The sequence below is a fragment of the Bombina bombina genome, chromosome 2 (genome assembly GCF_027579735.1).
Source record: "Bombina bombina isolate aBomBom1 chromosome 2, aBomBom1.pri, whole genome shotgun sequence".
NCBI lineage: Eukaryota > Metazoa > Chordata > Amphibia > Anura > Bombinatoridae > Bombina > Bombina bombina.
The window spans coordinates 1,204,690,952-1,204,708,384 of NC_069500.1; the positions used below are offsets into that span (position 1 = coordinate 1,204,690,952).

Sequence of the window (17,433 nt, forward strand, 5' to 3'; positions counted from 1 at the left end):
ATCATGCATGAAATGCTGAGAAAGCATAAACATTTTATAATTGGCTTTTCTATGTAACGAGAGTTTTAGGATCAGAGAAGTGAGTTTTAAGCAGACCATAACACAGCATAAGACATAACATTGTGTATCCTTTTCTCAAGAGACTAACAAGAGAATTTCTGTATTAAAATGTTTTGAAAACACCCAACAAGTTTGCTCTCCAGAAGTGTGAGTAGTAGCTTTAAGTAGAACACAGTGCTTACAATTGCTTTTGTATAATAGCACAGCTTTCTTCAATGGTTCAAAACCATGAATTGTTTTGCAATGACAGCGCTTTAAGCTTTAATGAATGTGGTAAGGCTTAAAATCCAAAGAGGAAAATGCTTTAGAAAGTTTTTTTTCATGGACTGAAACACAATGCCACTCTTTGACTTAAAGCTGTCCATGATAATCAGGGGGAATCACATACAACTGTCTATCTATGTCCAAGAGGCTAAGGAGGATGTCAGCATATTTTCATACCTTTCTAAAGATGCTTTGTTTTGGGGAGCCTTCCCTGCTATTTTGTGGAGACTTGCTCTGGTTTGAAACTCAACACCAGGATTAACAGGTTTCATCCCAGCATAGGTATTTGGCTAGAGTACAAAAAAATACCTACCGCTTAAATACTCAGAACACAGGCTTTACATCTTCAAAGATCTAAAGTAAGAAGAATCTGGATACACCAAATAAAGTAACATAAAGCTTTTTAATCACCTGCACTGCATGGAGAGCAAATTGTTTTTTTTAACTCAGTCTTGTAATAGTTTCATGGATTAATTGTGAGGAAAAAAAGATTACTTTGATTTTGCTAAATTGAAAATAACCAATGATATAAAAAACAAACAAACAAACAGAACACGTTACCCTTACCCTGTGTTGAGTAATTCTTAATAGAAAATATAATAATGAAGAAGGGAGTTAAATGTTATTTCAGAAATAAGAAACAGTTTTCCCAACATTGAGAAAATAGTTGTAAAGAAAAAATTGTGAAAAAAATAAAATTTTCAAAAACAATGCACGGAATAAGCTGGCATATAAAGGTTTATGAACAAAACAAACATATCAAAAAGTCATATTACTGATTTAGTAATATTTTTATTCAATGGAAAGCTCACATACTAACACGTGAACTAAATCAAGATTTCTGTGCAAAATCCCAATGATTATGAGAATGTGTGATTATTTTACAGGCTGGATCTCGCATTGCAATGGAGACTTCTTAAGGATGAGATGTCAAGTATGATTATCTGTTAATAACTCAATTTGCTTTGAACATGTAAGCTCTCTACTTTATTACCAAAAAATTAAAAGCTAACTAACAGGATTACACAATAGAGGAAACTGCTGTAGACTACATCTGTCATAATCAGCTAAATTCCTACATAGTTGTACAATCTTCCTAAAACAGTAAATATGGTATAGATGAATGCTATGAATAGCATATTACACAGAATCACATATTTGTTATTAATGTAATACTGTGATGATGCTAATATTTCTTAAATATCATTATTAGAAAAAATCACTGGGAGAATGAGTAGCAATTTAGTAGCACTGTATATATATTTAGTTCAATTATCTATCTATCTATCTATCTATCTATCTATCTATCTATCTATCTGTCTGTCTGTCTGTCTGTCTGTCTGTCCACCTGTCTCTATCTGTCTGTCTATCTATCTATCTGTCTGTCTGTCTGTCCACCTGTCTCTGTCTATCTATCTATGGGGCATATTTATCAAGGTCTGGCGGACCTGATCCAACACTGCGGATCAGGTCCGCCAGACCTCGCTGAATACGGCGAGCAATACGCTCGCCATATTCAGCATTGCACCAGCAGCTCACAAGAGCTGCTGGTGCAACGCCGCCCCCTGCAGACTCACGGCCAATGGGCCGCCAGCAGGGGAGTGTCAATCAACCCGATCGTACTCGATCAGGTTGTATTGTGGCGATGTGTGTCCGCCTGCTCAGAGCAGGTGGACAGGTTATGGAGCAGCGGTCTTTGTGACCGCTGCTTCATAACTGCTGTTTCTGGCGAGTCTGCAGGCTCGCCAGAAACACAGGGCATCATACGGAGCTTGATAAATATGCCCCTATCTATTATCTATCCATCTATCTATCCATCTATCTAAGAAAGTCTTGTGTTTTTAATAGTATCTTTAATTAATGGATGATTATTTATTGATTAGGGAATGCTATACAAAAGAGAATATTTATTGCAATACAGAGATGAGCTATAAGACCTAAATATTAAAAACAAACAAACATTAAAACAAATATGAACCCAAATTCGAAATCTAGAACTAATGCAAACCATTAGATTAGTGTTTGATTTATCTAAGCCAGAGAGGTTTATCTACAATGTTCTCCCTTTTGCCTCCTCTGGTTAGTTTAAGGATCTGCTGTATGCCATACAATTTAAATTTGTTAATTGTACAGATCTGAAAATGTTTTGCAACTTATGTAGCACTTCTTGGGCCCTCTATATTAATTGGATGTTCAAAAGGCCATGTTTTAAAGCTTTTTTGTACGGCCTCTATATTATCATGAGTGGGATTAGAATCAATATATTGCTTAATTTTGTAAATTGCTTTTGTAGTAGATGAGCTAAAACTGTTATCCAGAATACTGAATAAACAAAATCAATAAATAGAGGAAAAAATAGGCTTATTTAACTATGTACTAAGACTGAAAAAGGGTAACAAAGTAGATGAGAGCGCATAGGCCAAAGTAAAGGCTTTCCTAGTCACAAACATGGCTTAGTTATTAATATATTTTAAAATCATGACATCAGTGTGCAAAATCTTAAATAATGCTAAAGACTGCTTGTATTCCAGTAAATAAGCTGTTGAGAAAGTTGGCCTGGATCAGTTATAAGTGTACATAGTACATTCCACCCGCAATACCTGGTTCTGCACAGAAACAAGTTAGTACTGAACTTAACTGTAGATTAATAGATTGGACATGGTCATATAAGGCTATGAACAATTTCACCTGTTGTAAACAGCTATTTTTACATAATAATAAGCAGAATTTATTTACTGACTGCAGTTGATTTTCTAACATTAGTAGTTTCTATGGCACTTTAATCAATTTACATCATATGCATAAGGTCTACAAAGCTTATGATCTGAGACGTATGTAAACTTTAAACCCTTCTCAACAATGTTTCAAGTTTCTAAAAACTTGTTTAAGAAATAAAATAATTAGTCTCAATTAGTGGAAGGCTCACAAACTAACTGTATGTGAACTAAATCAAGATTTCTGTGCAAAATCCCAATAATTACGAAAATGTGTGATTATAAAATAATTAGTCTCAAATAGAAGCAGGTTGCCTATATGCTGACCATTAAAAATGATATTGGAAAGATAGGAGTTACTGTCTGGATAGCAGAGATTCCAGCAACCCATTACTAGGATGGGCAAAGAAGGGACTAATTATCTGTGAATAAACTAAACCCTGTCAAATTAAAAATAAATATGATTCAACAGGAAACAATAGATGTCAATGCAAATTCATGAAATGTCACATCATATTCACAAACATTTTCAAGAAAAATTCAACATAATGTTGTATTGCAGTATACACTAATTCCACATCTACAGATACCCATCTGTAAATACCTTTCCACTTAAAAGTAGATACTTTGGTAAATATGTGTCTTAGGGGCTACATGCAGGCCTTGGCCCTAGGTTTGTGGCCCTTCAGAAAAAGCAGAATTAATATTGTATGCCATAGTTTTATAATACTAGGAAAAAGTGTAAATAAGATGGTTGGTAAATAAAGATTTTAAAAAGTCATATGGTGGGCTTACTGATTTAGTAATATTTTTATTCAGTGGAAGGCTCACAAAATAACTGTATGTGAACTAAATCAAGATTTCTGTGCAAAATCCCAATAATTACGAAAATGTGTGATTATTTTACAGGCTGGATCACGCATTGCAATGAAGACTTCTTAAGGATGAGATGTCAAGTATGATTATCTGTTAATAACTCAATTTGCCTTTGAACATGTAAGCTCTTTACTTTATTACCAAAAAATTAAAAGCTAACTAACAGGATTACACAATAGAGGAAACTGCTGTAGACTAAAGCTGTCACAATCAGCTAAATGCTTGCATAGTTTTACAATGTTCCTAAAAAATTAAATATGGTATAGATGAATCTTATGAATAGCATATTACACAGAATCACATTTGTTATTAATGTAGTACTGTGATGCTACCAATATTTCTTAAATAGCATTACTAGGAAAAATCACTGCGGGAATGAGTAGCAATTTAGTCGCACTGTATATATATATATATATATATATATATATATATATATATATATATATTTATATTTATATATATACTGTATGGTTCAATTAACTATCTATCATCTAAAAAAGTCAGTGTTTAACATTGTACATCATTCCCATTGTGTTTTTAATAGTATGATAGATCAGCACATATGAAACATGTGAGAGAATTTATTTTTTATAACACATTCCAGATATCTGCAATAATGGAGTGTCCAGGAGCATAATCCATGCTTTTGAAAATGTAAAAATAAAAACATCACTACAACAGGGTAACCAATAAATAATAAACATTTCTGATCAATAACATGATTGAAGAGCTGCTTTCAAAATGGAAAGAAGTTTCAGTTTCTTCGATATTGTTGTTAATTACAAAAGTTATTGTCTAAGGGCATCCCTAATGTGATCTTATTATTGAGAACTACATTTACACCCTTGTTAGTTGAGAGTTTCAAACCTATTTTTGTTCCATTTTTAAAGATGCTGCACACTTAAAGGGACATGAAACCCACATTTTTTCTTTCATGATTTAGAAAGAGAATGCAATTTTAAACATCTTTCTAATTTACTTCTATTATCTAATTTGTTTTATTCTCTTGATATTCTTTGCTGAAAAGCATATCTAGATATGCTAATTAGCTGCTGATTTGTTGCTGCACATAGAAGCCTCATGTGATTGGCTCACCCATGTGCATTGCTTTTTCTTTTAATAAGGATATCTAAAAAATGAAGCAAAATAAATAATAGAAGTAAATTGTAATGTTGTTTAAATTTGTATGTTCTATCTGAATTATGAAAGAAAGATTTTGGGTTTAATGGCCCTTTAAATTAAAATCAAGGTAATTCATAAGCACCTAGATTATGAGTTTCGCGTTCCGGTTTTAACGCTCGAAAAATGGCCATTTCAGCATAAAAAACGTAACGTAGCCTTTACGAGTCTTGTCGGTGTATAGCTGTACCGCAAGAATTTTAGCCTGTAATGCAACGTCAATCCCGCACACAAAAAAATTACGTTTTTGCATGGGATTTTCATAGCACCGGTATTACAGATTGTGCGGTGAGGCTAAAACGCTTGCGTTCCAGTCTATACCGACACAATGCATTCTGCTCCCTGAGACCAGTAGTTATGAGTTTTGCGCAACAAAACTATTACACAAAACTCATAACTAAAATGTTACAAAGTACACTAACACCCATAAACTACCTATTAACCCCTATTTCACCGCCCTCCTGCATCACAAACACTATAAAAAAGTTATTAACCCCTATTCTGCAGCTCCCGACATCGCCGCCACTAATAAAATGTATTAACCCCTATTCCACCACTCCCCCACATCGTCACCACTATAATAAAGTTATTAACCCCTATTGCCCCGCACCCCAACATCGCCCACACTATAATAAAGCTATTTACCCCTATTCCGCCACTCCCCGACATCACCGCCACTAAATAAAGTTATCCCCTAAACCTCTGGCCTCCCACATCACCGCCACTAAATAAACCTATTAATCACAAAAAAACTAAATTAAACTATTAACCCCTAAACCTAACAACCCCCTAACTTTAAATTAAAATGACAATATCCCTATCTTAAAATAAATAAAAACTTACCTGTGAAATTAAAAAAACCTAAGTTTAAACTAACAATTAACCTATCAACTATTATACTAAAATTAAAATAACTACAAATTAAATAAACTAAATTACACATTAAAAAAAAACTAACACTACTAAAAAATTAATTCTAAAATTACTATTCAAATCAGCCAATAGAATGTCAGTAGCTCTCATCCTATTGGCTGATTTGAATTTCAAAAATCAAATCAGCCAATAGGAATGCAAGGGACGACATTTTGAAAAGGCTCCCTTGCATTGAAGATTCAGTGTACGGCGGCGATCGTATGAAGACAATGCTCCGCGCCGGATGTCTTGAAGGATAGACCCGCTCCGCACTGCCGGAATGAAGATAGAAGATGCCGCTGGGATGTGGATAGAAGATGCCGCCTGACTGAAGATAGAAGATGCCGCCGGGATGAAGATAGAAGATGCCGCCTGGATGAAGATAGAAGACGCCGCATGGATGAAGACTTCTCGCCATCTGGATGTCCGGACTTCAGAAACTGTAAGTGGATCGTCAGGGGTTAGTGTTTGGGATTTTTTTTACTTTTTTTGGGTGTTTTTTTTTTTAGATTAGGGTTTGGGCTTTCTTAAAATAGCTAAATGCCCTTTTCAGGGCAATGCAAAAGAGCTAAATTCCCATACAAATGCCCTTTTCAGGGCAATGGGTAGCTTAGGTTTTTGTTAGAGTTAGATTTTTTATTTTGGGGGGTTGGTTGGGTGGTGGGTTTTACTGTTTACTTTTTACTTTTTTTTTACTGGGAAAAAAAGCTGATTACTTTAGGGCAATGCCCTAAAAAAAGGCCCTTTTAAGGGCTATTTGTAGTTTATTGTAGACTAGGTTTTTTTTTTTCATTTTGGGGGGGCTTTTTTATTGTTATAGGGCTATTAGATTAGGTGTAATTGTTTTTATTTTGGATCATTTTGCTTGTTATTTTTCGTAATTTAGTGAATGTTATTTTTTGTAATTTTAGAATTAATTTTTTTAGTAGTGTTAGGTTTTTTTAATGTGTAATTTACTTTATTTAATTGATAGTTATTTTAATATTAGTATAATATTTGTTAGATTAATTGTTAGTTTTTAATTTCACAAGTAAGTTTTTATTTATTTTAAGATAGGGATATTGTCATTTTAATTTAAATTTAAAGTTAGGAGGTTGTTAGGTTTAGGGGGTAATAGTTTAATTTAGTTTTTTTTTGTGATGTGGGGGGCTGGGGTTTAGGGGTTAATAGGTTTATTTAGTGGGGGTGATGTGGGAGGCCAGAGGTTTAGGGGTTAATAACTTTATTTAGTGGCGGTGATGTCGGGGAGTGGTGGAATAGGGGTTAATATCTTTATTATAGTGTTGGCGATGTTGGGGTGCAGTGGAATAGGGGTTAATAACTTTATTATATCGGGAGTGGCAGATTAGGGGTTAATAAGTTTATTTCGGTGTCAGCGATGTCAGGGGCGGCAGATTAGGGGTTAATAACTTTATTTAGGTTTCGGCGATGCCGGGCGCAGCAGATTAGGGGTGTTTAGACTTGGGGTTTATGTTAGGGCGTTAGGTTTAAACGTAACTTTTTTTCCCTATAGACATCAATGGGGTTGCGTTAAGGCGATCGCTATTCTGGGCTTCAGGTGTTCGTTTTTTTCACACCTTCTCCCCATTGATGTCTATGGGGAAACCGTGCACGAGAATGTATAAGCAGCCCTTGGATTTTGTGCGGTATGGAACTCATTGCCACCATATCGCACGCACATGGCGGCTTTTCAAAAACCTGTAATGGCAGCGCTATGGAGGGTGAAATAACGCAACTTTTGTTGCGTTCGTTTTGCACCCTCTATAGCGCAAAACTTGTAATCTAGGTGATGGTTATTTATATCAATTATGGTTTGAAATAAATTAGAGTGTGTGGTTGGTGAAAACCTCAAACCTAAAGACAAAACTTTTACTTATGGATAGGTAAGAGAATCATCCAATAGATTTACCACAGTGTTTACAAGTATTTCTTTAGTCCCTCTTTTTGTGTTGCAGATATCTGCCTGTGATTAGAAATGTACCTGTCTGCCATACTGCCCCTTCTTGTTGTTCCCCTTTAATAAGGGCTTAAAAAAAGGAACAAAATACAAGTAGCGCACTATTGATGATCCATGGTGCGCTATCAATATCTCGAGCCCATGCTAAGAATAGTGCACAATATGGTACTACAATTAAAATGGGGAAAAAATAACCAGAGAATGTTTTGTGTGGCCAACATCTCTTTAGCGTGCCCTGTAGTTTCAATGGACAGCGTGGCCATGCTAAACATCTCTCAAATTACAAGTTGTTCGGTATATGTTGCATGCCACACATAACAGAGCTAAAAAAGCTAGCGCGACTTGAGACCTGAAGTAAAGTGTTAGGGCTAATAAAAAAGTATAACAAAACACATATCAAAAATATTTAAAACAAAATGTATACTTTTCTTTTGGGATGATAATAGTCCCTAACATGTGGGATATACATCCTACCACAAGGAGGAGGCTGAGAGCCCACACAAGAGCTTTAATACCTTCCAATCTACCCTCTCTACTCAGTTTAATGTATAACCGAGCAGAGAAAAGGAAACAGATTGGTAGGAAACACAAAAGCAGGGAGGTGTAAATTAGAACTGAATGGGCGGGGCCTACAGATTTATAATCCTGAAATAAAAGAATTTATCAGGTAAGCATTAATTTAGTTTTCATTTGTAATATAATAAAAGGCCATAGGAATTCCATAACATGTGAGATTTAATACCCAAGCTGAGAGACCATGTTAAAGAAAGGGAGTGACAGAATAAATCAGTTTCTATTTGCCAGGCCCTGCAGCCTGACGGGGTTTCCTGTCAAAAAACATTTCTCAAAAGCAAAAACATCAAGCCAGAAAATATTTAAAGACTTTATGTAGAGAACACATGTTGCAGATTTAAAAAATCCACTCCAATGGATGTATGATTTATGACTGCCCATGAAGTGAACTGAAAGATTGAGCTGAGATATGCCTAGGAGGGGACTTCCCTGCCACCAAACATTCTGAAAGTCACTTGATTGAGCCAAAAGCTAAAGCTACTAGTAGCCTTCTTGCATGTACGGAAACCAGAATAGAGAACAATCAAGACAAAATATTAAAAACTATGGAACTAAATACAGAGGAACTAAATACAATGACATGGAGGAGGAATAGGTCTAACAACAGGCCTAACTCTCTTTAAATCTTGAACAAAGATATACACGTTAGAAAGACTAAATAAATTATTTTGCAAAAGAACTGAAAAAAGCAAGAAAAGCAGAAAATGAAGATTACAACTGATCTTAAAGAAATACCAGGAAAAAAACCTCAGAAGAGCACCACTCAAAGGAAAAACTTCCAAACTGTGGAAAATTCTTTGGGTACTAGTTTGCTAGTTGTCAGTGAGAGACCTAATCCAAGAAAACTCTATGCCTGAGAATTATGCATTCAATCTCAATGCCGTTAAGATTAGAGATTTGAAATAATATTTTGCAAAGCCTACTTGGGTATTGAACCCATAACTGCTGTCTTGATTGCAGTGTGACACACTTGAGACCCAAGTTAACCTTGAGGAAATTAAGGGGGCAGTATCCAATGTCCTATTAAGATCCAAGCTGGGACTTTTAGGATTACTGAAGCAACAAAAGATGAATTGCAAGTATAGTAATCATTAATCTGGTATTTATATCCTGTTCTCGGATGTAAAAACTCTTTACCCCTAATCACTGAATTGCAATTCCCACAATTCAAACATGGACAGCAAACATGATTTTTTTTATTATGTAATATAACTCTTACTGTCCTTTTTACAACTTCCTATAGCTGTTCTCACCTGTTTATCCCTAAGGTTGGGCACTTTTCTACAGGCCAATATTGGGCATTTCTGAAATTATTTTATATTAAGATGGATTCAATCTTCCTACTATAAGGGTTCAATTGGGATACAAATACTACCCTTTTGGAATTATCCTGCACACTCCTTAAATTTGTTTTCACATATTGGCTCATATTACATAATTTTCTCTTCCTATCCCGTTATATTTTATTTATTTCACTCTCAATTAAAGTTTTGGGGTATCCTCTTTCCAAACATCTTTTCCTTATTGTGTTTATTCGACTCACTATAACTGTGTCATCACTTACAAATCTATTTACACAGATTAATTGGCTGGTAATGAGTCAATAAGTTTAGGATTGTGAAAACTGGAATAATGCAACATATTATTCCTATCTGTTGGTTTACTGTAGATGTCCAATTTTAGACCCTCTGCTTCTGAATCTCTATAGACTCTTATATCTAAAAATCTGATAGACTCTTCACTTTATTCTACAGTGAATTTTAATCCACTTCAATGTAAACCCCCCAAATGCCAAATACATCATCGATGAATCTCCATCATATAGTACCAAACTGTATAAACAGAGGATTCTCATATACATACTTTTCATATGGCATATGAGGGGGTGACATTCAAACCTATGGCAATTCCCTGCTTTTGAATATAAAAAGAATCTTGGAACAAAAAATAATTGGAATATAATATCACCCTTAATAACACCTCAATAACGGTCAATTTTTTTAATCAAATTTTTTAATAAAAATTAAGGTTTTCATCACTGCTCCTATCCCACATTCATGTCTTATCGATGTATATAGACTCCCCACATCTAGGGTATATAAAATATACTTATGATAGGGTAACTCTAATTATTGTATTTTTATAGTGAATTCAATTGTATACTTTATATATGAGCTTAATTGTTTCACAAAAGGTTGTAAAATGTTGTACAAAAATTTGGACACATTTGAAAAAACTGAAATGGATGGCCTGGAGGCTGTTCATAGTATTTATGAATTTTAGGCAATGTTTATATAATGGGCACTACTGGATTAGAGTTAATATAGAATTAATTTCTCTGTGTATTAACTTATTTTGATCTGAATCAACCTTCAAATAGACAGTAGGATCTGCTAACTGACCCAATATTTCATGTATATAATAACCTTTTTCCATTATAACTGTGGCTCCGCCCTTGTCAGCTATAATAATTTTATCTTTCAAGGATTTGATTGCATTCATCTCATCCTTAGTCATATTACAACTAATCTTATTATCCTTAGAGGCTTTTTCTTAAGTACTTCTATATCTCCATTGAGTAATGATACGTATGTCTCAATACTATGATTATTTTGAGGTGGAATAAACCTACTTTTATCTCTCAGATTAAACCTGTTAAGAGTAAAGGTATTATCTCTCACCTGATCATGCTGTAATGATTTTATTGTATCAGCACAACTATTACTTATATTATTAGCATTGTCCTTAGAGAAATAACTTTTTAAATCTAAGAGTCCTGAAAAACGTATAAAAATCCTTTTCAAGATGAAAAAAGTCCATTCCTTTTTGGAAAGAGGATACCCAAAAACTTTATTTGAGAGTGAAGGAAATAAAATATATGGGGATAGGAAGAGAAAATTGTTCCTACAATAAGGGACATATATTGAGCAAATAATATATATATATATATATAATTAGCATGTTCTGTTTATTCAGAATCTATGATGCAGACAAAAGGAATATGCAATTAGCAGATAAAGTATGGTCTGTCAAAACAGATCTATATTCCTTATAGAAAGATACATGTAATTAGTATGTTCTGTATATACAGAATCAATACTATGTACCAGAAGGTACCTGGAATAGCAAATAAGGTACTGGTAAGTAGCCTGTTCTGAGTATACAGAATCTACAGGCATGCAATAAAATGCATTTAACCCCTTTACTACTGGCACTTCCAGACAAAAACTTGCCCAAAATACCAGAGCATTTTTAGCATGCTGTGAAAAAAGATGCATGTAATTAGCAAAGAAAATGCATGTAATTAAGATGTTCTGTCTGTACAACATTTATAATATGTACAATAAGATACCCATGTTAGCAAATAAGTTACAGGTAAGTAGTAAGTGTAAGTGTTTCTTACTTTACCCGCAACATATATATATATATAAATATATTTATATATATATATATATATATATATATATATATATAAACAGGGTAAAGTCCAGCACCAATTCACCTTCAGGTAAGGGTGCAAGCAGCCTCTGTCTCACCTTGACAGATATTAATATACAAAATAGAAATGGCTGCAGCACACCAAGTCAAGTTTATACCATTTTTATTACAAGCAGTGAAATACAGGCGACGTTTCGGGCTTCTGCCCTTTCTCAAGCCAACTTGGCTTGAGAAAGGGCAGAAGCCCGAAACGTCGCCTGTATTTCACTGCTTGTAATAAAAATGGTATAAACTTGACTTGGTGTGCTGCAGCCATTTCTATTTTGTATATATATATATATATATATATATATATATATATATATAGGTATCCAAAACAACAGAACTCGCCCACAGAGGAAAACTGCCTGGGTGCAATTTTGTAAAGAATATTTAGCCAGGAAAAAATGCACTCTCAGGACTTTCACAAACAAGTTACTTTTATTTCTGTAACGTTTTCGGAGGTCTTGCCTCCTTCATCAGGCAAGACCTCCGAAAACGTTACAGAAATAAAAGTAACTTGTTTGTGAAAGTCCTGAGAGTGCATTTTTTCCTGGCTAAATATATATATGTATATATATGTATATATATGCAGTACTGTTTTTAAATGAAAAGGTGCCGGTACTGCAAAAAAGGGTGCTAGTACGGATTAATTATTGACTGATATATTGTGCTGAGTGACTTTGAGAAAAGCAAAGGGACAAAGTTATTTACAATGCTTGATATATTTTGCAGCTCCTGTTGTGAAAATTGTGAAATGGCAGAGGTGGTGATACTCAGTACGGTTGAGTACACCCACTATATATATATATATATTTAAATAAATATATTTAAAATAAAAATAAAATGTTCTAGTAAATGAAGAACAATTTTATTTAAACTATTTCTTAATGCACTTTCAAATTTAGCGCACTTTGGCTTAGTGTACCTTTGGGCCAGTACTCGAACAAAGACAGGGTTTTGTAGTGAGACCCATAGAAGTCTATGATGAAAGGGTCTTAATGCAACCACATTATCCGACTTCCAGATGTTAGCGCACCTGAGACTTTCACTCAAGCGATAACTTTCAGCTTGTAATATGAGTGCAAGAATAAGAGCACTATTGAATTAAGTTCAGCAGTGTTAGCTCTCAATAGCACTAATATTTTTTTACTCCAATTGTAATATAGAGCAAAATAAGGTCAATTGTCAACAGAAGAACATGGCGGTTCCAGTTGCTATAGTATTAATGGTGTCATAGGCAGTGAGTGGTTCATTCACTGAATCTGAACCAGAGATGTTGTCTCTGTTCTAATCAGAAGATTCAGTATCATGGAACCTGACTCGTTGAAGTCAGAATGAATCAAACTATTCTGGAATAAAAGATAAACATTGTCTTGGCAATGACACTACAGATACAGTATATGTTCTTTCAAGTGTTTTTTTTTTTCTATAAAGATCTATTTTATTTTTTTTACATTGTAAAAATTAAAGCCCTTATAGTAGTGCCAACAGCTGACAGATTAGAAACACAAGCAAATGTTTTCACATCTCTAGTGTAAAACTTGCAAGACTGAAGAAGAGAACTAAAAGGTTTCATAAACTATTCATGTCAGAGTTGTCGTTTTCTTTTTGTTGAAATGACACAATACTGTATCCTTTAATAATAGGTATTCCACCAATTCCTCTTATGTAGGTAATTCATTGTTATGGAAACAAAAAAGGCACTTTAAGCATACAGACTGACAACAAGAAACTTCAAAGAACAGTTATGTTTTAAGATGATATTTCTGTAATAAGCTTGCTACAGCTGTTTTTGCTAATGGAATTACTGTAGTACTGAGCTGAAAAGCAGGATAATTACTGTACAAATGGGTTATAGTCATAAAAATATTTTTTATGCTTGTATTATTCACAAGTGGTAGAAGCAGAGGGGAAAAAAACAACGCAAAACAACAACAAAAAAAATGTATCCTAATAAAATTCAGCATTTTTACCTTCATCTCCAAGGGTTCTGAAAAATCTTGAAGATCCTTTCCAAACTGGTGGTGTATCTAAAAGCATCTGATTCAAATCCTGTAAAAATATATTATATGTATTATAAAAAAACAAAAAACAAATAATACAATACCGCATTATATAAGGGGGCACTAGTAAGAGATGTAAACAGTCACAGAAAACAGTTTCTTAAAAACGTTACTAAACTCCCAGAATAGTTTAAAATACATTTTATTAAAGGGACATAATACTCATATGCTAAATCACTTGAGAGTGGTGCAGTATAACTGTAAAAAGCTGACAAGAAAATATCACCTGAGCATCTCTATGTAAAAAAAATTAAAAACTATTTTACCTCAAAATTTCTTCAGCTCCCCAGAGTAAGTGCTGTGTAAACAGTTATAATTTAGCTGCTGTCCAGATTTCATAGAACTTCCTTAAATTGAATAGGAAAATAACAAAACTATGCCTACACATGACAGATGCACACTCTCTAACAAACCCTGGGACAAGCATTCTGATTGGCTGCTTAAAGTCTCCTTACAGTGGGGTGTGAATACTTAGGAAATTTGAGTTAAAATATCTTCCTTTTTTACATAGAGATGTTCGGGTGATGATACCTTTCTAGTCAGCTTTTTACAGTTATGCTGTATCACTTTCATGTGCTTCAACATTTGAGTATTAACCCCTTAATGACCACAACACTTTTCCATTTTCTGTCCGTTTGGGACCAAGGCTATTTTTACATTTCTGCGGTGTTTGTGTTTAGCTGTAATTTTCCTCTTACTCATTTACTGTACCCACACATATTATATACTGTTTTTCTCGTCATTAAATGGACTTTCTAAAGATACCATTATTTTCATCATATCTTATAATTTACTATAAAAAAAATATAAAATATGAGGAAAAAATTGAAAAAAAACACACTTTTTCTAACTTTGACCCCCAAAATCTGTTACACATCTACAACCACCAAAAAACACTGTGCTAAATAGTTTCTAAATTTTGTCCTGAGTTTAGAAATACCCAATGTTTACATGTTCTTTGCTTTTTTTGTAAGTTATAGGGCCATAAATACAAATAGCACTTTGCTATTTCCAAACCATTATTGTTCAAAATTAGCGCTAGTTACATTAGAACACTAATATCTTTCAGGAATCTCTGAATATCCATTGACATGTATATATTTTTTTTTAGTAGACATCCCAAAGTATTCATCTAGGCCCATTTTGGTATATTTCATGCCACCATTTCACCCCCAAATGCGATTAAATACAAAAAATCGTTCACTTTTTTACAATTTTTTTTCACAAACTTTTGGTTTCTCACTGAAATTATTTACAAACAGCTTGTGCAATTAAGGCTTAAATGGTTGTAAATGCTTCTCTGGGATCCCCTTTGTTCATAAATAGCAGACATATATGGCTTTGGCGTTGCTTTTTAGTAATTAGAAGGCTGCTAAATGCCACTGCGCACTACACGTGTATTATGCCCAGCAGTGAAGGGGTTAATTATGGAACATGTAGGGAGCTTTTAGGGATACTTTTAGCTTTAGTGTAGTGTAGTAGACAACCCCAAGTATTGATCTAGGCCAATTTTGGTATATTTCATGCCACCATTTCACCGCCAAATGCGATCAAATTAAAAAAAACGTTAAATTTTTCACAATTTTAGGTTTCTCACTGAAATCATTTACAAACAGCTTGTGCAATTATGGCACAAATGGTTGTAAATGCTTCTCTGGGATCCCCTTTGTTCAGAAATAGCAGACATATATGGCTTTGGCGTTGCTTTTTGGTAATAAGAAGGCCGCCAAATGCCGCTGCATTTCACATGTGTATTATGGCTAGCAGTGAAGGGGTTAATTAGGTAGCTTGTAGGGAGCTTGTAGGGTTAATTTTAGCTTTAGTGTAGAGCTCAGCCTCCCACCTGAAACATGAGACCCCCTGATCCCTCCCAAACAGCTCTTTTCCCTCCCCCACCCCACAATTGTCCCCGCCATCTTAAGTACTGGCAGAAACTCTGCCAGTACTAAAATAAAAGCTATATTTGGGCTTTTTTTTGTTTTTTTGTTTGGCATATTTACATATGCTGCTGTGTAGGATCCCCCCTTAGTCCCCAACCTCACTGATCCCCCCCCAAACAGCTCTCTAACCCTCCCCCTCTGCCTTAATGGGCGCCTTCTTGGATACTGGCAGCTGTCTGCCAGTACCCAGTTTAGCAACAAATGTGCCTTTTTTTTTTTTTAAAAATGCCCTTTTCTGTAGTGTAGCTTCCCCCCCCCCCAAGACCAACCCCCCACCCCTTCCTGATCCCTTAGATGTTTATTTCTACATTTTAAAACTTTTTTTTTTTAACTTTTAACAATTTTTTTTTTCTGTAGTGTAGCGGTTCCCTCCCGCTCCCGCCCCGTGCATGCGCCCGCCCGCCGCCTCCCGTGCGCGCTCCCGCCTGTTCCGCCCCCGATCCCGCCCCCTTCCCTCCACTCGGCCCATCGATGGCCGCCCACCCGCCTCCTAGACTTGCTCCCACCCACCAACGATACCGGCCACCGATGTCCGGTGCAGAGAGGGCCACAGAGTGGCTCTCTCTGCATCGGATGGCCAAGGGGGGTTATTTCAGGATGCCTCCATATCGAGGCATCACTGCAATAGCCGGAAAGCAGCTGGAAGCGAGCAGGATCGCTTCCAGCTGCTTTCCAGACCAAGGACGTACGCCACACGTCCTCTGTCATTACTGTCTTTTTTTTGAGGACGTGTGGCGTACGTCCTTGGTCATTAAGGGGTTAAAGGGCCACTAAACCCAAAATCTGTCTTTCATGATTCAGATAGAGAATACAAATTTAAACAACATTACAATTTACCTCTATTATTTATTTTGCTTAATTTTTTAGATATCCTTAGTTAAAGAAAAAGCAATGCACATGGGTGAGCCAATCACACGAGGCTTCTATGTGCAGCAACCAATCAGCAGCTACTGAGCATATCTAGATATGCTTTTCAGCAAAGACTATCAATAGAATAAAACAAATTAGATAATAAAAGTAAATTAGAAAGATGTTTAAAATTACATTCTCTTTCTAAATCATGAAAGAAAAAATGTGGGTTTCATGTCCCTTTAATTTCCCTTTAATCTATTATGGCCTTTATTTGAGCTGCCTACTACCATTTGAAGATTATGAACAAGCTGGGCAGTGCATGACTAGGAGGATCCTCCACACTATTGACTGCTAACTCATAAGACAGCCATCACCAATATCAAATCACTTAGCAAATTTGAGGATATTATGTAGGTACTTATATAACATAAAAGTAAACAAATTTACACAGTTATATTATCAGATTCAAAATATATGACACAAAAATGAGCAGATTTTCTTGCCTCATTTTTATTTGTTGTAAAGAAATTCTGCTTTACATTTGGCTAATTATTGTGGCAGAT

The 17,433-nt window shown here is 35.0% G+C and overlaps 1 protein-coding gene across 5 annotated transcripts in view; it reads right to left on the minus strand.

The window, feature by feature from the left end:
* Nucleotides 1-17,433, minus strand: part of MICU3 (mitochondrial calcium uptake family member 3) — a 478,191-nt gene that overhangs the window by 216,662 nt on the left and 244,096 nt on the right. For all 5 annotated transcript variants that reach the window (XR_008400732.1, XM_053703930.1, XM_053703928.1 and 2 more), the window contains exon 4: nucleotides 13,989-14,067. Coding sequence is in view for 4 of the 5 variants with exons in the window: in XM_053703930.1 (XP_053559905.1) it covers nucleotides 13,989-14,067 (79 nt within the window). In the remaining variant the exon portion in view is untranslated. The remainder of the gene's footprint in view (nucleotides 1-13,988; nucleotides 14,068-17,433) is intronic.